General features: G+C 45.2%; 1 protein-coding gene across 2 annotated transcripts; it reads right to left on the bottom strand.

Moving 5' to 3' along the window:
• Positions 1–55: 55 nt before the first annotated feature.
• LOC8024888 (peptidyl-prolyl cis-trans isomerase FKBP2-like) lies at positions 56–20,674 on the bottom strand. Of its 2 annotated transcripts, none has more exons than XM_002407275.5 (5): positions 20,501–20,674; positions 19,603–19,815; positions 18,583–18,695; positions 15,090–15,172; positions 56–495 (listed from the first exon to the last, which is right to left on the bottom strand). In XM_002407275.5, exons 2-5 carry the CDS (start codon positions 19,810–19,812, stop codon positions 434–436), a joined length of 468 nt encoding a protein of 155 aa, XP_002407319.3. In that variant the 5' UTR covers positions 19,813–19,815; positions 20,501–20,674; the 3' UTR covers positions 56–433. The 2 variants fall into 2 exon arrangements, with proteins under 2 accessions (XP_002407319.3, XP_040065766.1); XM_040209832.3 differs by having other exon boundaries at positions 20,554–20,625.
• Between the last annotated feature and the right edge of the window lie 1,918 nt (positions 20,675–22,592).

Here is a 22,592-nt window from a genome sequence, read left to right as displayed (position 1 = left end):
AAAAGATGCTGGTCTTTGCCATAAAACTACAAGAGTATCAGACGAAAACAATATATACCAGACAAAATTTATTTGAAAGTATCACAACTCTACACAAATGTAAAAAATGTGCATATGTACAGAGCAGCATCATCGGCACGGCAGCAAGATGTGCTCGCAGACTATGTTACATGATCGGCTACTCCAATGTACATGTGTGCAAAGAATAAATTACCAATATAGCAACAGTCACACCCCAATCGCACAAAGAAACCCCATAATAAAAAAAAAGAAAGAAAGTGACTTGACGACTTCATATCACAACCCAAGTTCACAGAACCAACAGAAAATCATAACCCCATCCAAATGCACTTCATTCCTCAATGATGTGTGAAGGACTCCCCAGGCACGACTAATCCCTCCACCCCGTGACGAGATCGAAAAAAGCCCCTCTTTACAGCTCGGTCTTGCGATCAATCTTCACAAGCTCGACCTCAAAGGTAAGAGTTGCGTCTCCTGAAAAGAGATGCAAATTAAAACGTGAGACGATGGAAACGCAAGATGTCGAGATTTACAACATTCGGTATTGCATCAAAGCAAGTGTGGAAGTATAAAAACGCTCCTTTCACTTAGTGAATGCGATCTACAGAACATTTAGATTACTTACACAAATGTGGTATGTAATAAAGTAATTGTGTTGTGTGTCTGACTGGACAGAAAGAAGTTACTTATTGAGCTACCGTGGACATCTGATGTCTCTGCTTTAGATGAGATGCTTAGCCAGTACAGTACCATGGTTAGACTGCGGTCTTTAATGCGTATCACTCTGTAGCGATCGACATTCGACCAGTCTTGTACACATTACTTGAGAAAAGTAATTGATTAAAATTACAATTACCCTCGGTAAAAAGGTACTCAATTAGATTACTTGATTACTCTAGAAGAAATGTAATTTGCCATTAATTGATGAAGTAGCCACTACTTTTCTGATTATTTTCAGACCGACAGATTCTTCTGCCAGTTTGAAAAGGATGGGTCTTTTGCACCGCTCATCATTGGATTGGAATCGGCAAATTATAAACTACTCATCTTCTAATTCACCAATTTCGGTAAATCACCCTCCCGTCGAGTTCCTTGGTAGAAAATATTTACGAACTAAGGGTGCCATTAGAGAGAGGAGGGAAAAAAAGTAACAATTACAAATAATTTTAGTACTTCCAAGAGTGTTCATACTGCTCTTGGGTTATTTCATGCCAAAGGAGACAGACGTGTGGGATATGTACAAAAAAATTAATTTAGATGAAGAAACCTCTGAACTCCAAGAAAAAAATTTATTTTTCATTTTTGTGAAATGGAGAAGGCGACGGATCACTTGCTGTGAACTAGAGGGCAAGTCGGTCATTCCCCTTAAAGGGGCCCTGCAACAACTTTTTGACTAGTTTTTACTTTGCACTGAACCTAAGCGCAGAACGTAGTAACTTAAAGAAACTTTTCTTTTCTCAAATTTCACTTTATTTTAAAAGTTATAGGCAAATTAGAATTAGGAAAACAAGCAAAAAATAACCTCCTTCATGACGTCATAGGTCTTGGCTTGAGTGGCCGTGAACTAGAGGAGGAGTAGTGAGCTCATCGAGCGCTCACGGCTGCCGCACTCCGTGTCGACGGTTCGAGAGGGTGCCACTAAAGCACGTGTTGGATAGGCTGTATGAAGCGGGCGGCCAGGGCGGCTCATATTGCATTTGCTGCGCGATTAAAGACTAATTCGGCATAACTCTTCATTGGCCACAAACAACAGCAAACACGGAGTAAAGATCAGTTCAGAACGGGAGCCACTTCGCGCTGCCATACCGCCAAATTGCCAAATCACCAGCCAAGACCACGCCGAAAGCCTTCGGAACGCTCAGAACTGGTCGGATCGTCGAGCCGGTATACGACCGCAGCGCCACCGCGTACATCCGGGACCTTTCTACGCTCGCCGTTCGTGTGAGCCTCATCCCACTAGCCCTTTTCTAGTATGCGCCGTTTTTTCCGCCGCTTGGTGGTGGGTTTGTCGCGGGTCTTTTCTTGTTTCCGTACTTTATAAACTGCATTTGTTTCTTTTCTGATCTAAAATACTGAACAGAAACTAGTTTCATACATAATTGAAACGGTTTGAGACACTTATATTTTGTATCTCAACTAAAAAAAAGCTTTTAGCGGCTTTGTAAGCCCAGGACCAAAGACGTCACACATATTGCGCGCTTTCGGCAATGCGGGTCGCCCTCGTAGGTGGAGGAGGTTTCCGCGTCGTCCGGTTAAAATATGACTCACTGATATTTAGTTACTCTCTCCGTGTCCGCTGGCTCGCCCGAACCCCAAGAGACGTGAAAACCGCAAAAAAGGCAGACGCTTAAATGTGATTGCAGGGCCCCTTTAAAACAGAGTATGTCTGCTTGTATTTGGGACGACGATCATCTGGCTGTTTCGTCGCACAATGCTCGTTTTCTACTGTTATATATAGGAACTTATATATAGGAAAAACGAATAAAAAATAAAAGGGCGGCAGAAAGAATCAGGATTATCGAAAAAAATTCGAGACCTCACAAAGTCCACTTCCCAACAGGAACAATTATTCCAGCATATGTGCAAGCCAAGCAGATGCTACAAGTGAGAGCACATTTCAGTGATGAAATTGACCCGTCATTTTGTAGCACCTTTTTGGAGCAGAGAAAAGTCAATTATGAATCAGCAAAAAGTACTTTTGGAGCACAAGCACACACTGAATTTTTATTCATGCCACTGTGAACGATTTGTGTGTTGGCCTATCCAACTAAAAGACGTGCATGGTTTGCCTTCACACTTCTGAGCAACGGCAGGTTTGATTTCCTTAAACACAGAACTACTGTACAATCCCGTAAAGACGCCCACTCAAAATGAAGAGATAAATGACGAAAAACATGGGGCGGGCTATCTTTGGGGATGCAACAGCAAATATTAAAAAAAAGAAAAAAAGGCGATAAGATATTGTATGGCTACAAACCACATAAAATGGGAACTGATACTGCGGATTGCAGACATGGCAGATTTGCATTTTATATTGCGATAAATATGCGGCTACGACATGCTGTGTGATAGTAAAAGGGGTTGTGGACACAGCAGATTTGCTTTGCAGTGTTTGCACGATTCTAACGTGAAAGCAAACTTGGCTTTCAGATATCCAAAAAGGAAACTGTGGCCGGTTCTACCGCAAAGGTAAAATAATATGGATTGAAAACATACCTCATAGAACGAATTTTATGAAACGAACGCCAACACAAAAATAAATGGTGTGCACTAATCGCCATTTTGGAACAGGTGCCAGCGTCTGTTAGCCCGTCACTCGAAGATAAAAATGAGATTGTATTGCTAAACGAGTTCATATCTGATAATGATTGAGAGTTGCTTTTTGATGCCGAAGCATTATAGTTATTAAATTTTGTAGTAAGAACCAATAGGACGCAAAGAACACACAGCCTTCTTTAGAAATGAAACTGAGGTCAGAGTAAGTTCAATTTCAGATTAGTATTAAAAAAAAAAGTGTCTAAAAATAAAGCTTAGTGCAACACTTCAGTTGAGGTAGGCTTTCCTCCCTCTTTTACAATCGGTACTTAATTTAGCCTGTAAATAAAATTCCGGCAAAATCCCGGCGAAAATCAGCTTATGCGCTAAAACATCTATCAATAAAAATACCTCCCCATTTTCCACCTTCACAAGATTTATGTACACCAAACTCAAGATTCTAATTTCATAAACTGCAGAAACAAGAACCAGCAAATAATATGAAAACCTACATTCGAGCTTTAAAAGTTACACAGCGCTTTAGTGGCGGTCGAACCAGAGTCGAGTCAAAGTTTCCTTGCCCTTGCAATTGACAGCTGCATGTGAACTACCTTGACTGAAGTATTTATTCAAGTATAGGCCCTTGTTTTCTTTTTTCCTTTCATGACAAAGCTTCTTTTTTTTAATTAGAGATCAAGATGGTGTATCTGTGATAGTACTGAGCCGAATTTTCAAGCCAATGGTGCTAACTGATGCGCTCCCCCATGTCAGCTGCTGCTCCTAGCACTCCAGTGCAAAGCGGTGAAGCTCGACACGTGCACGCTGTTGTGAGACCGTGAAGGTCGACGCGAGTGGGGGAAGTGCCACGACGGTACAATGTAGCCACGTCATGGAGGCAAGTGGCAAACACGATAGTGAGGTGCTACCATTATGAGTAAAAGACCTTGATTATGTTTTGTTACAGTAGTCGCTATCCCATTTTTTGCACGTGTATGTTTTGTCACAACTTTTGACTCCTGACAACGAAGACATTGTTTCGAAATTCAGACGACGACGGGGCCCGCACGTTTGATGAGCCACCTCTACACTTCGTTTCATCTTGAGTCATAACACAGGCGATGCTACCAACCAATGAGACAATTCAAGCAGCATCAAAGGCGCGACATTGTGGCATTCGCCGTCTATCTGTGCATGCTCTATCATCGGCTAAACCAACTGAGAGTAGCGAATGACCCCTAGACTTTTGCACTTTCATGGCTTTCTGACAGGATGTGTTTGAGCCTTCGACTATGCACTTACCTAAGATGAAACAAACTATACGGCGGGTAGGGTAGACGCTGTGAAATAATATTTGTATCATGTTGATTTCCCTTCAACTTCTCTAAATAATAAAATCAACCAAAAATATATATATTTTTTTATTTTGTGCTTTATCTAAGGTTGCTTTGGCACAGGTGTGACGCAATATTTAGCAAAAATGGCGCTTTGGTGCAAGTTGCAGCAGACGTTTGCTCATGCCGCAATTTGGCACAAAGGGCGCAGCACTTCCATAACTAGAAGCGCACTCAAGAAAAGCTAACTTACACACCAGGGCAGATTAGGATCATAAGAGCTATTGTGAAAATTCCGAGTACTGTCAGTGTTTGACACTGATAGAGAGATCAAATAGAATAGAATGTTATTTGCGACTAAAATCGGAAGTTCTGAAAATTCGCACAAGACTACCATAATGATTCGGATGTGTAGCGGGATTTCAGCCATTATATTTTCAGTATTTAATGAAGTAAAACCAAGTTTTGGCACAATGTTGGCACAAGTTCCTCACATTTGGGCTAAATGTAGCAGGATGTAGCAGGGTAAGTTAGCTCTTTGTGCAAATGGCACAGCAAACCCATCACTGAACCCAGGATTCCTAGGTTTTGCAGTGGTAGCTTTTGCTCCACAAGCACCGAGCTTTAACGGACTCATCCACCGATCCCCCATAGTGACTGCACATCCCCACGAAATTTTTCAAGCATGGCCATCATAATACCAATGCAAAGAATTTTGCCTTCAGGCAACTTTTTTTTGTTTAACATTGACATATTTCTAGGAGGATTGGCTGCGAATATTTTGCCATAGGAAGCTTCAGACACAATGTTTTAGGCTGAGTTTTATGGCCCTAAGAAAGTCACAATGCCTCACTGAATGAAAATGAATGGATTGTGTCCCTGGCACTTATGTCTGCCCCAAAACAACCATTGTGCAGTGCAACGTAGTGTGAACTATAATGACATCTTGAAATTCCTGGACGTTTTCTAGCGTTCTGCGATGCTGTTTGCAAGGCTGTATGAAGATCTAGAACAGGAGTGGCCAGAGTGACATGGGATTAGAGCTGCAAACAAAGCTACAAAAGTGCAGAAAGCTGCAGGAAGAAAAAAAAAAGGGGGGGGGGGGGGTGCTACATTAACAAAAAACGATCCGGAGGGAAGAGTCCAATCCAAAGGGGACAAGTATAATTGTTTCTTCAACCGCTAAGCAAAAATGAATGCGTGCTTCGCTAGCCAGCCACTACCCCTGACGCCCGCTATGCTTAGTCGGTAGGAAATTATTTCTAGAACGAGAAAAGAAAGAAGCAGGGTCACTAGACACATCTATGTGTCAAAAGGCAGTCCAGCTGCGTGTACCTGATGTAGTACAAAACAGCCAAACCTGTAAGCTTCTTTTGTCTTTAAATTTTAGGATTTTTTTTGTCTTGGGGACACAGGAGGGAAAGGCGGCGTGCACCAGGGAGCCGCAAGGTGCACTTGGGCCTGCGAAGAGCCGCATAAAGTGGCTCACAAGCCGCAGTTGGGCCACCCCTGATTTAGAACCATTTGTTTTAACTGTCAAGACGGCCTGTTACATTAGATATCCACCTATTGCAAGATAAAAAGAGCTGTACTAAAACCCGAGACGGAGGCAAAAAGACTAGAAAAAATACGTCCACATTTCGAAGTTGGCTAATAGAGGAAATAATTATGTCATTGCTGGCTGCTGTCCTCACGAAATCTTGTTCACGCAAAAGGGCCAGTGTCAGCGGAGAATCAGTAGCTTCGCTTGAAGAATGTGGGATACAACTTAGTGAAAGGGGTTGCGGTGAAACTTGTAATGAAGATCAGGGGGATGAAGAGGAGGCAGACTACGGAACTTAACAAAGTAGTACACATTCCATTTCTTTATGGCGTCTCTCAGAATTTAATGTCGACAGCAAGAAAGTTCAACGTAAAAGTGGTCTCCACAACAAACTTCATGCTGAGCAAACTGACGCCTTTCGTAGGAGGCGTCAAAAAGAAACATAGATGCCTCAGTTGAATGTCTCGAAGGCATTGCTTATGACACCCCCATGGTTTGTGGATTCCCTTATGTTGGGCAGACTAAGCATTGTGTGAATGGCCACTTCAGTGAGCATTATGGAGTAGTAAAAAATTAACTCTGCTAACACCGAAATTGTGAAGCACCTTTAGGAATGTAATAACTATGTGGCAGAATGGGGTGGTACCATGGTCTTGTTCAAAGGAATTGTGTAAAATAAGCATTGAAGGGAACTATTAGGATTACTTCGGTAGGGAACTGTATAAGTCCACCCTCTATGACACTTGATGCAGCAACAGATATTTTTGTGACTGTAAGCAAAAAAAAAGAGGGGAGTTTCAAGACAAGTATTTTGGGAAACAGATAGCACTTTGTTGATTGACAAAGAGTATATGCGCGACCCAGGGGTTTCTGTGACAGTCCGAAGAGGTTAGGTCGGAGATGATTACTCGGGAGCAGAGGTTGACCGTTTGAACTTTGCAGATGATGTGGAGGTTGAGGAAATTGTTGAAGAGGGCACTAGGGTATAGATGACTGTATAGGGATCTTGCACGAGACCAAGAAGCAACACTACTTCCGGTTCACAAATCTCGCCGGAATCCATGCTGGAGGCATCTGTCACTGTTATGCTATGTTTTGTGTGCTCTGGGATAGTGTTCGCGCTGTAGTTTGTCCGCTCAGTCGGATATTAAAATGGTCGGTTGCACCGTAATAAACTGTTTGAGCCGTAAAAGTCGGCGACAAAATAAAGCTACAGCCAGCAGTATTGTTCTTTTGAATCCTAACAATTATTAGGAACCAGGACAAGGCGACGCTCGAGCAATTGGTTCGCAGGCGTCATGAATGTCTTTGACGGATGAGCCGGCCCAATCTCGACAGAAAAGCTTTGTACCAACTAAGGGTTTGTGGACTGCACTTCATGTCAGATGAGGAACCTCTGCAATTAACTAGGACAAGCAAAGCAGACGAAATTGCTTGTGCGGCAGCTCCAGTCTTTATCTGTGTAGTAAGCCAAAAAGTCAGAAGCCCGGCCACAGTGCTGACAAGTGTTTCACAACACAGTATACACAAACTCAACTCTTTGACGTCATGCCGCGGTGGTGGCGCGTCGGTCGCACTTCCGGTCTGGGGCTGTGGGCAGAAGTCCCCATGCCAGACATGTATTCCTGCGTTGTTTTGAAAGGAACCAAACAAAAATGCGCCTTCTCGTCATAACGCCGCGACTGGGACCGTACCAAAAGTATCGAGAAAGGTTTGAAGGACAGTTTTCACGTGCTCGGTTCGTCCGAGAATCTGGATATGTGCCGTAAAAAGGGAAAAGCAGACGCCATCGGACGATTACTTGGGCGGGAAGCACTTTGGGTTGAATTCACGGATACTTGTGGTCATCAGATTTATTTGTTTTGTTCCAATGTGAATGCCAGGAAACCGTCAAGTTGTGCGGACCACCTGTGGACTACGTTCAGTGCGGCTTCAAGTTCAAACGGCCGCCCGATCGTTCGAACTGTCGTCCGCTCTTTCAAACGTTTCTGCTTGTCGTCTGCTCTCCGACGCCGACCCGTAGGCCAAAATTCGGCCCGGTACTTGCGATAAAAAGTAAGTGCAGGCCTCAAAAGACTTAAATTTGAAAGTTGGTAAGCAGGCTCGATGTAAGCAGTAGATACAAGGAGATGTTGATCATTGTTACCAGTGGCCGTCACCGACTTGTTATGCCTACCGTATTTATTCGAATATAAGGCGAGGTTTTTTTCCGAAATCCTTAGTCTCAAAGTCGTACCCCGCCTTATATTCGAAGCTCAGTACAGCAATACGGCAATTTTGGTGTAACAGTTTCGGTTTCCGCCTTTCAACCATTTCCAAGCTTCCAAAAGAGCCCGACAATACTGTTACAAATCTAACGCAGAGATTTAAGAATAAAACATACAAAATGTTACACAAACGCAAGTTACAGATAGTAACTACCGAGTTTAGGCAGCTGCGATGCAGGAGACGCGATGGCTGCAGACGCCTTCAACCATATCAACGAGCTGAGCCAGCAGTAGCCGCTTCCAAGCCAGTAGTAGCCGCAAAGTTTGTAAACAAGTTGGGACGCCATTTTGCATTTTTTTGTTGGAGTGGCCGAGTCTCTGCGGCAGGATTTTTTCAGTGCTCGCTTATTTACGCTACCAGCGCAATGGCGAGTCACCGTTGCCACTATGATGCAGCCTTCAAGAGGAAGGTTGTATCAGAGGCGGAGGTTTCTGGAAACAGCGCGGCGGGTCGGAAGTTTGGTGTTCCGGAGAACAACGTGCGTCGTTGGCGCAAACAGAAGACTGCGCTGTTCGCCTGCGCAGCGACGAGAAAGGCTTTCCGTGGCCCGCGAAAGGGAGCGTTCCCCGAAGTGGAAGAAGTGCTGACGCAGTTCATCAAAGAGAGGAGAGGCCGCGGTTTGGCCGTTACTTCCGACATCGTGCAGATGAAGGCGCGCGAAATCGCGAGAGAGCGTGGCATCCCCGCTCTCAAGTTCAAAGCTAGCCGGGGCTGGGTGCAGAAATATATGAAGAGGGCCGGATTTTCCTTGCGAAGGCGGACCTCCGTGATGCAGAAGTTGCCCGAGGACTACGAAGAGAAACTAATCTCTTTTCAGAGATATGTTATCGGCCTGCGACGCGACCACGACTTTCTACTCGGGCAGATGGGCAACGCCGACGAAACCCCGATTTTTTTTGACATGCCGTCGCCCCAGACCATTCACCAAAAAGGTGATCGCCAAGTGAGCCTGCGCACTACAGGCAACGAGAAGGCTAGGATCACCGTTATGTTAGCCTGCACCGCCGATGGGCGGAAGTTGCCCCCCTTCATCATCCTGAAGAGAAAGACCTTTCCGAAGAACGAGGTCTTCCCGCAGAACGTCCACATTCGTTGCCAGGAGAAGGGGTGGATGACGGAAGAGCTTTTTCTGAACTGGATTAAGTCGGTGTGGTGCCGAAGACCAGGGGCACTGCTCGCCCGGAGGTCAATGCTGGTCCTCGACGCGTTCCGCGGACATCTCACGGAGGGTGTGAAGAAGAAGCTGGTGGACGAACGCACGGAGCTGGTCGTCATCCCGGGGGGCATGACAAGCCAACTACAGCCGCTTGACGTTTGTCTTAACAAGCCCTTTAAGGCACACGTCAGACGGCTGTACAATGAATGGATGGCGTCTGACACTGTGGCCCTCACGCCGTCGGGACGTCTAAAGCGGGCGTCCCCGTCTATGCTCGCCCAGTGGGTGGTCGACGCATGGGCAGCGATCCCCGAAGCTATGGTTGCAGCATCGTTCCGCAAGTGCTGCATTTCCAATGCCCTTGACGGCACCGAAGACGCTGACCTCTTTGAGTGCGAAAGTGATAAGGATGATTCGGATGCTACCACTTCTGAAGACAACAGCTTCTAAGTTTGTCTTTCGTCTCGCTCCGAATAGGTAAATATCTTTGTGTGCAGATAGTTCAAATACTTGTGTCTGCTTCGCTGAAAGGTAAGGAATTTAATTGCCTTCTTTCGTTTCTTTCGCCTTATATTAGTGTGCAAACTTTTTTCTTTTTCTTTGGTCCTTCAACTGCCCCCTCGCCTTATAATCGTGACCGCCTTATATTCGAATAAATACGGTAATTCCCTTGGTCCGATTCTGCTTGCGATTTTCATTATCGACGTCGACCATCTGAGCTACGGTTCACGCTTTTGCAGCCCGAGCGGCGTCGCGACTGAAAATTTTGTGCGAAATCTCATCATGCGAATCAGGCTTTAGCTTACATACTGCGGCGTCCACGCGGAATGAATCGCCACATGTCATATTATTCACGCGAAGCTTTGCGGTGTAACGAGCCTCAGTAGTTTCACTGAAGCCGCTCAAGATAGTCAGACATTTCCAGGAAGACGTAGAATCAACAATTAGAATTCGAAAAAGGGCAGGGAGACTCACATCGACGCCGACAACATCGCATTTCAATGGTTTGTTTAAGGGCGACGGCGAGCTTCTTGCCCACACCCCCATCGCGCATGCGTGGCGCCGGTGGCGTCCGCTAGGGGCGCTCCGGTTTGTTTGTAAACATGAGTTGGTGTATAGACAACTAATAACAAAACCGCTTATAGTGCAGGACCGGATATAACGCGGCTCTTTTCAACCACCGGTCCGCCTGTCATACAACTTCATGTAATTGCATACCACATAAAGTGCAGGTGAGCGAAGGGAAATACCGGTTATAGTGCGGTTTCTGGAATAGCCCACCGACCAACTGGCACAGCAAGCACACCCTCCCCTGTGCGAAATCAGATAATGGCGGAAGCGGCACTCGCAGGGGGGCAAGGATGGCAAGGAGGTTGCAAAGAAGAAGTGAGGAGAAGCAAAGAGAGAGGCGAGAAACTAATGACAACGCAGCGACATAGCGAGGTGCGATACACGCACACACGTGTTCAACCCCGAAAGCTTTAATGAGCTACCCCCCAAACCTTTTGCCCTTTCGATTTCACCCCCTAGCTCGAGTGACGCAAAACCAACCTCCTTTCTTACACCGCGCGCAAAACCAACATGGCAAAACAAAGGCTGGATAGCTAGATAGTTCCTAGTTTCACCGCTTGCTAGCTTGCTCTATGTCTGTTTAGACCGCGTGTGGGCCACATCAAGCATATCGTGAGGAAATCGACTGTCCATCCTGATCCGTCCCAGTGTCCCATGGCCAAGATGGCCAAAAAACGACAAGCCCTGTCTCTCGAAACTAAACAGAGCATTGTCAAAGATGTTGAAATTGGCATTGAAAAAAGCTTCCGTCGCGGACAAGTACAAAATCGCTGACACAACAGTTTCTACTGTCTGGAAAAATCGGGAGCAGGTACGGAAGCAGCTACAGCAAAATACTGCGCCGCTCTCAAGAAAGACTATTCATACATGAAAACGTTGACGAAGCCTTGTTTAGGTGGTTTTGCGAAGTGCGAGCCAAGAACGTCCCAGTGAGTAGCCCGATGCTACAAGCGAGGGCTAGGTCTTTTGGACATTTGTTCGAACACAAAGGCTTCAACACCCTCAACGGATGGATCCAGCGGTTTAAAGAACGCCACAGGATTAGCTGCGAAGTTATCTCGGGCGAAAGTGGGGAAGTCGACGACGCCAGCATCCAGGCATGGTTTCGAATTCATCTCGAGACGATGCTTTCTGCGTACACGGATAAAGACATCTATAATGCCGATGAAGCTGGTCTGTGCTACAACATGCTTCCCGATTGCACTCTCGCGACGACAGGTGAACCCTGTTCCGGTCGCAAAGTCTCAAAGGAACTTGTCATGGTTTTGTTTTGAGCAAACATGGATGGCTCTGACAAGCCGCGCTTGTTTATCGTCAGGAAATCAAAACGACCCCGTAGCTTCAAGAAGCAAGAATGTCTGCCCGTGGTAAACACAGCAAATGGAAAGGCCTGGATGACTGAACAGTTCTTTGCTAGTTGGCTGAAAAGTTTTGATGAGGCCACGGTCGCAGAAAAACAGCGCGTCATTCTTATCCTGGACAACTGCAGCGCTCACAATATGCAGCCGCAATTAAATGCGGTCAGTTCGAAGTTCCTGCTGGCAAACCCCACTGCTAAAAGCCAGCACCTCGATCATGGCGTCATCGCTACAGTCAAGGAGCTCTACAAGAAGCGCATGTGCGAAATAGTCGTCTTGAAATCGCAATGAGAGAAACCCATCAAGGTGGACTCGGGGGAACCATCGACATGATCACCGCGTCGTGGTGGCAAGTAAAAGCCGCAACCATCCGGAAGCGCTTTTGCGATGCAGGGTTTGTGCACTATGCCGGGAATTCGGAGGACGCCGATCGGCGCAGTGATGCGATTGACGAGGCAATTGGCGCGAATGACGTGTATTCCGACCTTGTGGAAATCCATTTTGTTCCTGCAAACGACGGGTTTCAAAACTATGTAGATGAGGATGACAGTGACTCTTTTTGTGAGGAAGCAACCACCGATGAAGCTATTGCTGCAGCGGTGCGAGGTTCTGGGATGAGTCTACCTGAAGATGAGTGGGTCGTGGACGAAGAGAGCATGCTGGAAGTTTCAAGTAAAGACGCACTGGAATTGTTATAGAAACTGAAGGTTCACTGTGAGCAGAACTCGTTCCGTGATGAGGTGTTCAAATGCCTTGATGTTATTGGATACCAGATCGTCTGCAATGCCGTTAAAAGGCAGCGCCAGACAAAACTCACTAATTTCTTTCAAAATGCGTGACACGCTTGAGAGAGACGTGTACTAGTCTAGTGAAATTAGAACTTTCCTCAGACTGATCTTTATTTTTTATCTAACATAAAATAAATTGTTTTACAAAGGTAAGTTGTCTCATGGCATGTATTTTGACCTGAAAAATTTATGTTTTGGTTTAGCGCGGTACCGCTTATAGTGCAGATTTCCGCGACTCCTGTGACATACGTTATATGCGGTCTACACTGTACCCCCCATGATTTCAAGAACAGAGAGCGGCACAAATATTTTTATCAGTCACCGCAAACGATTAGCAAGCAGCACATTTTTCGCCGTCCGACGTCATTCTTGCGAAGTGTTGAAGTGTTGAGTGACGGCACTCCACGCGCGTATTCAAGTGCTGTTCAAGGATGTTAAACACAAGTCATGCTTATCCTGACCTGTGCTCTATCGACTGCTCGCCACAAATTTGTTTTATCATCAAAGCAAGCGAGGCAAATGCCAGGGCTCTATGGCACTACTGCTGCCGCGATGAGATGCTGAATACCTCCAACATGGCACCAAGGCAGTGATGGCAAAAGATAATGTTGGTTTCAATTTCGAGGCTAAACGAAAATGACATCAGGTGCAAGAAGCCTATAAAGGAATTCTGTGGTGAATAAAATTTCGCAGATGCGTTTGAAACACCGTGTTTGTCCTTGTTTATTTTTTTGCCTCAGTCTAGAGTTTTAGTATGTCGATTAACAACCAGCTTACCTGCCTAATAACACTGTCTTGGAGTAAAATAATTCTAGACATCCAGTAGTACAGCTGCTTGTAGATGAAAAAGTTAAGTATGCTCTTTCTGGACATGTGCATCAAAGAAAGCACAAGATAGTGCTTTTCTCTTTCTTTTAGGGATGGGGCAAAACGTTTTCCTGAAACAGGTTCAGGGTGAGCGGCCAAACCCCCCAGTGTTTTGGATAGGTTCAGATAGTTTCAGAGCTGATCATACCAAATCAGTATGTGTCGCAACTTTTTCTGATGAGAAAGTTGATAGAGTGCAAGCAATAGTTAAAACTTAATTGTTATTGGTTTGCGTGTATGTTTAGACAGCTGGAAATTAACCAGCTCCAATGGGCATCTAGTGTTTCAGCCGTAGTTGAAAAATTTAGTCCTTCCAGTACAACCGCTAGCCTGGGGTCTTTGACGTGCATCATGTCGTGGTGATACATGACCACATGTTGGTACGATGCCTATTCAGATTGAAACGGGCAGAAGTGGGGAATGAACCTAGGATCCCTGGGTTCTGCAGTGCGAGCTTCTGTTCCACGCGCTCATAGCTGGCATGCGTTAACACAGACGGCCATCGTTCCCCTACAGTTGACTCTCGTTAATTCAAGATCTCTTAATTCAAACTTTCGGATAATTCAAACTAACGTGCAGGTCCCATCCTATGCGTCTCTGTGGGAAGGAACTCCTGATAATTCAAACTTTGCTTTATTCAAACAAATTTACGGCCCCCCCCCCCCGAGTTTGAATTAATGAGAGTTGACTGTATTATGAATACTTCCTTTGACAAAATAAGCATCAATTAGTTACTTTCTGGTCGTCTGAATCCATGAAAAAATGTTGGACGTTCTAAATATTGTCACGAATGACAATGAATGAGGCGATGATAACTGAAGAAACTAGACGTTTAATGGGGCGAACTTGTGCCCAAAACAAAAGGAAACAGTATCGCGTCAAGGGCATCGATGGCGATGTAACAGCAGGATCGTACGCTGAGGCAAGACTGACTTCGGCTCGCCACTCGGAGCCCTTTTTGTACACGCGGGGCTTCTAGAACAATCGGCCTAGAAGATTTGGCTCGTAGAACCATTCTGACCAAGAACAAGCAACATGATTCTCGAATTTACCAGAAGATCACATTACAGTCAACAAAAATGCATACATGTGGCCAGGCATCGAACCCTGGCTTTTTGCGTGCAAGGCAAGCGCGATAACCGTTAGGCCACGAGCACGTTGCCTGCTGAGCCAAGTGCGCTCGCGGCAATATGGGATCACGAGGCAGATGTGACACTGCTGATGCAAGGGTAATTATATTCATCCGTTTTTAGAGGAAACTTTCTTTCCCTTATGGCAAGGTCCTCGAGGAGGGCTTCCAGCAACCTTGCACATGTTTGTAGATCACCCAGTGCAAAACTTGGCGCATTAATGCCTTTGTGTGAAACAATACGAAAAGCATAATTGCTTAGACAATAACTGGCAGCAGCTGCATAAAAAAAAAAAAATCACCTGGAATGGTCGGGGGTGCGCCCGTCGCTCCGTAGGCCAGCTCCGGAGGAATCACCAGTTTGCGCTTCTCCCCGGCACACATCCTGCAAAAAATAAAAGAAACGTTCGAGAGATGAGTAAAAAGTCAGCAACATGTCATTGACTGGCGTGTAATTAATTGTGTTGTGCGTATGTTTCGGCAGAAAAAAGTTAGTCGGCACCAATAGGTGCCTGCTGTTTCTGCTGCAGATGAGAAACCTTGCCAGTGCAGCACCCCCGCTAGCCTGGCGCCTTCAGCGTGTGCCACGCTGTAGTGACTCAGAACCGCATGCCAGTACGATGCTCATCCAGATAGGAGTGGGGATTGAACCCAGGATCCCTGGGTGCTGCAGTGCGAGCTTTCGGCTTTCGCTCAACGTGCTCCGAGCAGCAGGTCATTAACACCCTTGACCACCGACACCAACCCCTCCCCCCTCCTCTCCCCCACTGGTGTATCTAGCGTCCTACACCCTCCAACCAATGGGTGCCTCATATGAAAACTTCTATTTTGACAACAAGCGATGTTGGCCTCTAAGGAAAAGTAATTTTCGTCACATAAAAGTCACATGGCGAGCAAGGTGGGTAAAGCCTGTAAAACTGCTCCAAACCTACAAAATGTTTTTTGTGGCATACTGTAAACGACTTATTTTTCGCGGGCTCAATATTTCGCGATTCAGGTAGAAGTTTTGAAACTATTCGCGGGTTCTAATTTTCACGGCACAGTGGGATCTCAATATAGATTCCAATGTGTTTACATTTTGCGGAATAGACTACTTCCTTAAAGTCCTGCATGCAACATGGCTCGCGGTGCACTCTGGGAACTAGTTGGCCAGGGAGGAGGGTGGCATGGTTTCGGTTTCGATCGACACGTCGACAAGAGATTATACACAGAGCGTGGACTATTAACGGCCGTTATCTCATGTTTCCTGGTCCCGAGAGCGTCGTTTGTGGTCTCTAAACTAATCTAAATGGCCAGACCTCGAAGCTTTAGCACAAGCCTGAGACGTATAGCTTGTCTTAACACATGCTTGCTGTATTTTTGTACTTGAGCCTTCCTGTTAGCGTTCCAATCGAGGTATGTGGACCAGCCAGTGCTGGAAATCTCGACGCTGCGAAGCTCGGGGATCTTGCTTGTGTACAAATGAACAAGCTGTAGCAACCAATAAGTATGCATACATCGAGCTCGGGCCTCTACATTAGTGTTGTTGATCAGGAAGTTTCTTTGTTTCGTGCGTCCATAGACGAAATATTACTTTTTGTAATTACTGTTTTTCTTAATATGCCTGAGTATGCGAGGTAAAACTAGGAGGCGCCATTGAAAAGCTCAATTTTAACACACTCCTTATCTCTTATCTGTACTGACCCGCAGCACTACATGAAGTGAAGTCCCCACCCGCTTGCATTCCACTAATATTCAACATCGCGTACGCGCATAAAGTTATCCTGCCAATCATATAGGCAAATTCGCACATACAGGTTGTTTTAAGAAAGCAAAAGTCGAGCACTTGTGTGAAGAATGTCGCACCGTTCGCCGGAAGTGCGCCGGACGGGTGCACCAAACGAACGAATTCAAAGCGCGTTTGACGGTTGCTAATGGCCATAATATTTGTTATGTGTTTGCTTTCTTCCTACCTGAGTATGCAGAGATAATTTCAGACACACCGTTCAGGCACAGATCTTGGGCGTCAGTAAGCGCTCGTCCAAAAAGGCTTAACAAGGAGTAGGGGACGCTTGTTAGGGCCTCCGTTGTAGCTAGCCGATCTCAGCGTTTGCGAAAAGTTAATCTTCTATCAGCATAAAATTTGAGTGGGAGATATATGATGACACGAGGAAGACATCATAGTAACTTCTGTGCAGTAGTGAGGTCGAATTTATTACGTTTCCTTAAAAGTTCATGCGTAAACGCTGGGTTCAACTTTGATACCCTGTGAGGATGCGGCTTGCTTTTCGCCCAATGAAGTAACAAGAAGCGGACGTTTGGCAAACAAAATACGTGTAAGGCTCCAGATGAACAAAATTTCAGTTTTAGTTCACTGGTACAAGACGGGATTATTGAAATTGAGCTCAAACACCCACTCGTGGGGTGAGGTGACTCAGCCACGATAAGTTTGCATATGCACGCACAATATCCGGTGTTTCGGGAACCAAGGAAAGTGCCCCGGTCTTCGTTTTGAATCGCTCGAAAATTAGTGTATTGTATGTTCGTGAAAAGCCAGATAATCGAAAACGCAAGCAGCGCGTTCGGTCACGGCGTGATAGCATGAGATGAAGCTGCTCAGTCGAAACCAAAACTGAGTGGCCAACTAGTTCCCACAGTGTACTGCGTGGTATTTCGCCGCAATGGGGCGCGTCAGTTTTGGAAGAAGTCCATTGTTTGTGCGACTTACTTGTCGCAAATCGAAGGCGATTCGCGAATTTTGCTAAAATTAAGTCGTTTACAGTATTCTTTTTCCTCTTTCTTGCCAGGGGAGCACCTTTTGTGTTTTGAGTGTCCTATCCATATAACTTTAAAAGCACAGTGTGGCTTCAATACGCATAAGGAAAGCTGCACGGTACTTGTTTTCAGCAAGATCTCGAAAAAAAAAAAAACCAAAAACCCCAAAAAAGAAAGGTATTATTCTCGTGCAAAAAAAAAATTAATCCGAAACAACGCAATTTTTTTTTTTTTTTTACAGGTGAAATTGCAATGTATTTTTTGTGCTTTTCGGTTCAAGTCAGGGCACAAAAAAAGAGTGACATATTATTTTTTTTCTTCATATGTATTTATGTTTTTAGGAAGCATTTCCAAAGTCTTTGAAACTTTACATGTATGTCAGAAAAACCAATGGGTCTTGACAGCGCTCACAAACGCTTTAACGCATGAAAATCTTCCTCTGTTCCTAACAACAAGACTTGCGTGCTTGCACTTTGGTTACCTGCCACTTGTGATTCCTATATACTAAAGTGCATACACCACATATCCCAAAACAGGCTCACTGTTCTTGTTACACACAATTCGTAAGATTTGCCAGTTCCACTTTTTAAGAGCGCAGCCCTTAGGCACCCATTTCCGGCTCGAATGGGGTCGCCATCGGCGTAACGGCTTGTTGCATTAAAAGACGCTTCTCATAATGACCTCACACATGACGTCACAAGGTACACAAGTAAGTCACAAGGGCCATGAGGGCAACATCACATGGGCATACTTCTCAAGAGCTGTGCTCCTATTCGGCCTTACTGAGGATTGTAAATGTCTTTCATTTTTTTAATATTCAACATTTTGATAAAAATAAAGTTTTCCTTTTACTTTCTTGAATTCCTTTCTTAACATGCAAAAAAGAACCAATTAAAACTATTATGAATAGCTATTTCTTTATTCTGGAACTGAAAGACGCCAGAATCCTTCTCCCTGTTCTGGAATGAACACCGGAAAGAAAAACATTTGTGTTCGACACCCAGCTTCCCAGAAATACCAAGTGAAGGTCCATGAACTCACGCCAACAACCCCTGGTCCCAGCCACGGATCACCTGTCCCGATCCGAGAGTGAACGACAGCGGATCACCCCTCTTGTAGCTGTTGTCGAATTCCGTCCCATCTTCAAGGGTGCCCTGAAGGTGAAAACCCACTCATTAAAGATACTTACGGTTGTCTCCATACTCTGTTTCCCTTTAAGACTGCAACGGATGCTACGAGCCATGTTAGCCGATCCAACGCTTCATGCACGACAGACGACTTCACGCTCGGCGCGTCGCTCCGCCCAACCAGAAGGCCACATGACACCCATGAGATATGGATTGAATCCGGTGACTCGCAGCATCCGCTGCGATCCCTCGTAAGCTAAAAGGAAGCATGGCAAACGTAAGGGGAAAAATTGTTCACTCCAGAGCCTCAGAAATGGTGGCATCTATAATTCTAACCAGCCCTGCACCTTGATGGTGAAGTCTTTACCGCTCCCTGCTGTTGGCCGATACTGTGACACTACCGTCACTAAGTGCGTGCTATGTTCAATGATTGGCGTGCCATTCAAAGCAGGCTAAATGTTCTTTTTAGGCCACTCCTCTAAAAGTCAAGTCAGGATTCAGTTCAGATTTCGTGAGATTGCTAGACTGGCTGGTAAAATTTGAACAAGGGTCTCAGGCTATCGAACGCCGCCGTACAACCTGAAACCACTCTTTTTTAATGCACGCAGCGTAATTAATTGTGCCACCATGTAGGGCTATGCCTGTTTTCTGGCGTTTACACCACTTACTCAAGTCACCGCCAGGGCAAGACCGGCAGGGTGTCTGTTTCGAATGTCCGGCCTCTAGCACACTATCATTCCTTTTCGCTGTGCATTGGCTGTGTGTGCACGCACAAATCTCACAGATGCCCAAACGTTATCGGAGGTGGACAACTGAAAAAGCTCCCGGCCATTCTCATCTTGTCGGTGAAAAGAAGCATACTACCGTTTTCTTTTCCAGACCTGTACATGATTTGCCTAGCCACAAGAAAAAAGGAATTCGGGGACCTCCCGACCTTGTAGTGCATGTGAAGGACGTCGCCCTTCCTCGACTTGGTGTCGCAGACCTCGGGTCGTTTCTTGACTCCGATCTGAAGCCTCCTCGCCTCTTTCGTCGTCTTGGCGCTGTCTCCGTCGCCAATGGCCACAAAGTCGATCAGGCAGGACAGCACAGCAAAGAACAGCAGGAGATAGCAGATGGCTAGACGTACGCTCGGGGAAAGCATTGCCTGGACGTGTACCCGAGCGCAGAAAAGAGAAGAGCGGTTAAAACATTGTTGAGTATCCTCAAGAAATGAGTTTTAAGAATGTTTGCATTGTGATCGGAAATTCACAAAATGCTCGCGGGTCTGTTAACTCTCAAGAATACCAGAATGCAATGTTAATGTTTATTTCGTGCCAAAATGAAAGGGTTTTCTAAAGGTTAAGACGCATCATTCCTTTTCGCACACACGCCGCACTTGTAAAGTGTTACAACATTGTTAAAGACACTTACGCTCTTCTTTTTTTTTTTTTTTTTTTTTCTCAACTGTTCTTATTTTTTTTTTACAAGCTGTTTTAATTCGATGTGATAGCGGTGCCGAGCGTTCCAGAATATTTGTACACGTAGACTACGCATATCCCTGAAGACTGGCATTATATGCCTGCCATTCGCGCTTCGTTTACAAGACAGGTTAGCAAAATATTGTGAAAGATACGTTGTCCGGCGGTGGGTCACACATATGGGAGTGCTACACAATTAAATCTTCCGTTAGCCACGGAAGAAAGGTCGGAAGGTTCACGAATGAACGCCGCCAACCGGGTCACAAATCACAACAAAACACGGGTCCAAATGTGCCCAGTCGTCCGTGCTCTATACAATTACAAAGCTACCTAATAGAAGGCATCTTTAGAAGTGAGACGAACGCAAGTTACCTTGTGCCAGAGAAAAGGAAGACTGGAAGAAAAAATCACAACTCGCAACCTACCTCAACGCGACTAGAGAACCGGCAAACAGCGAGCGAAGCGAGCGAAGTGTACAAAAAAAAGAACAAAAAAACAAAAACAAAACGACACGTTTCAATGTTGCCGGAACTTACGCAAAAATCTGCCAAAGAGGTCATAAACGCAGAAGTGAAATCGAATAGTGTTGTGTGAACGGGAAATGTTTAAATAAATATCTAAAACCCCGCTTTATTAAATCAATGACCGCGTTTTTTTGTTTTCTAGTCTTATTGCTTTTACCGTTTTTATGGTCTTAGTTTTAGAATGGAGTGGTAACGGCTTGGGTGTTTGGGTAGTTTCGGTTTCGCTCTTGTGATCGGCGCGGCTTTCAAAAAGGGTAAATGTTGTTCCTATTTTTTTATATTTTTTATATGTGAAATATTTAGTTCATTCTGCAAATTTCATTAAACAGAACCATTCTGATATTTCCCACTTTTAAGCTTCTAAGCATGCCCCACAGATCACGAGATGAAAAGTATTGATGGACATAATCTGTCGAACTTCAGATTCGGCAGTATGCCATATGCCGAACGTTTAAAGGAAACTTCGGCAAAGACTCAGTAAAAATTCGGAAAATGTCTGCGCACGCGCGAGAACGCGACGGGGCCATGGATTGCAAAAGTACGCCGTGCGGTCGTGTAGTTACCATCGTACAGTGTAGAACAACCAGCGGCTACGGCTAGGTGTGGGTGTAGGCAACACGGTAACTGCGTTTGTGAGCCTTTGCGAGTGTGGTTCTCTTCAATATTTTCTGCCTCAAGAACAGAAGATCGACCAATAATTCACGCAGTCCACTGCGCAAGTGACAGATGATGCGGTACTTTCTGAATGACGCAATTTTCATTTGACCTTTTTAGTTATGCACCCAGGTAGTTGAGGCATTGACTCACAATTAATTTAAAGCACTCCTTGCAATTATAACAATCCTGTTTTCGGCTCACAAGAAGTTTGTGCCAAAACAAAATAATACTGCTTTTTAATTAGCGCTATTTCGCGGTTATCATGTATCTACATAAAACTAATCCCAAAACCAGTGTGTTCGACGTTGCACATCCGACATTCCTAACTCTTCCCATCTTCCTAAACGTCCGTGTGTGTCCTGTCCTAACACCAGAAATCGGCATTCGAGACGTTGCGAACGCACACTCTCACGCAAAGCTGATGTCGAGTGACTAAACTCGAAAAACATATATTGACATAATATTGTTATTTTTTCTGGTGAAGGTTCAGTATTAGATAAAATTAGCGCAAACGACAAGAGAAGAGAAAGGTAAGACAGGACAGGACAGGCTAATTTTATCTGATCATGTCTAACCAACTAGCCCAACAGATGATATTGATGAAGGTTCAGTAACCGTTGCATTCATTTTCGCACACGAAACGGTGATTCCCAGAGAAAGTAATACCGTATTGCTATTGCCTCTGTATTTACACCACACACACTTGCAGGCTTGCGCCTGATGAGGCTTCCAAACCGAAACTCTCGTAGCGTTATCCGTGACTGCCAACGTTACTAAAACACTCAGTTTAGAAACTCACCGTCGAAACTTCAGTCGCTGGCGTCCACCGAGACCGAGCTAAATACGACAACAGCGCCACTCTTTAGCATTTTTCTGTACTGTGGTCACCTTGAGCCTTTACAAAGAATGTTTGTGCGTAAAAACAAACGGAAAAGACCCTTTTTGTATGAAATTTATTGGAGTTTAGTACAATATGATGGGCGCGGAACGTTTTAAAAATCTTTAGTTCGCAGGGTTTTGCGGAACAATTAGTATTGTTTTCATACAACCATGCCTCAGCGGGCCTTTCAGGTAGCGCGTCCCGCCCTAGGTGCATTTTAACTTCAGTGGTTGAACGCGGCGCTCCGTTCTCGAGGACAGATCGGGGCACATTTTTCAGAGCTGTCTTATGGCAGTTTCCCAACTGAGTAAAGTGACCAGACGTCCCGATTTAGGCGGGACAGGTCCCGCTTTTCCGGCCGTGGTCCCGCTGTCCCACCAGCGTGCTTGTGGGACGCCGTTTT

This window comes from Ixodes scapularis, unplaced genomic scaffold (assembly GCF_016920785.2).
Source record: "Ixodes scapularis isolate PalLabHiFi unplaced genomic scaffold, ASM1692078v2 PGA_scaffold10__122_contigs__length_95168666, whole genome shotgun sequence".
NCBI classification, from domain to species: domain Eukaryota; kingdom Metazoa; phylum Arthropoda; class Arachnida; order Ixodida; family Ixodidae; genus Ixodes; species Ixodes scapularis.
This window is presented reverse-complemented; position numbering and strand designations above follow the sequence as displayed.

What these genes read in the sequence shown, in the direction of transcription:
- LOC8024888 (XM_002407275.5), bottom strand. Translation starts at nt 19,812, where the DNA reads ATGCTTTCCCCGAGCGTACGTCTAGCCATCTGCTATCTCCTGCTGTTC. An exon ending in TCCTTCACATGCACTACAAG is followed by an intron (nt 18,696 to 19,602) that starts GTCGGGAGGTCC and finishes TTTCACCTTCAG; the next exon opens with GGCACCCTTGAAGATGGGAC. An exon ending in CGCACCCCCGACCATTCCAG is followed by an intron (nt 496 to 15,089) that starts GTGATTTTTTTT and finishes ATCTCTTTTCAG; the next exon opens with GAGACGCAACTCTTACCTTT.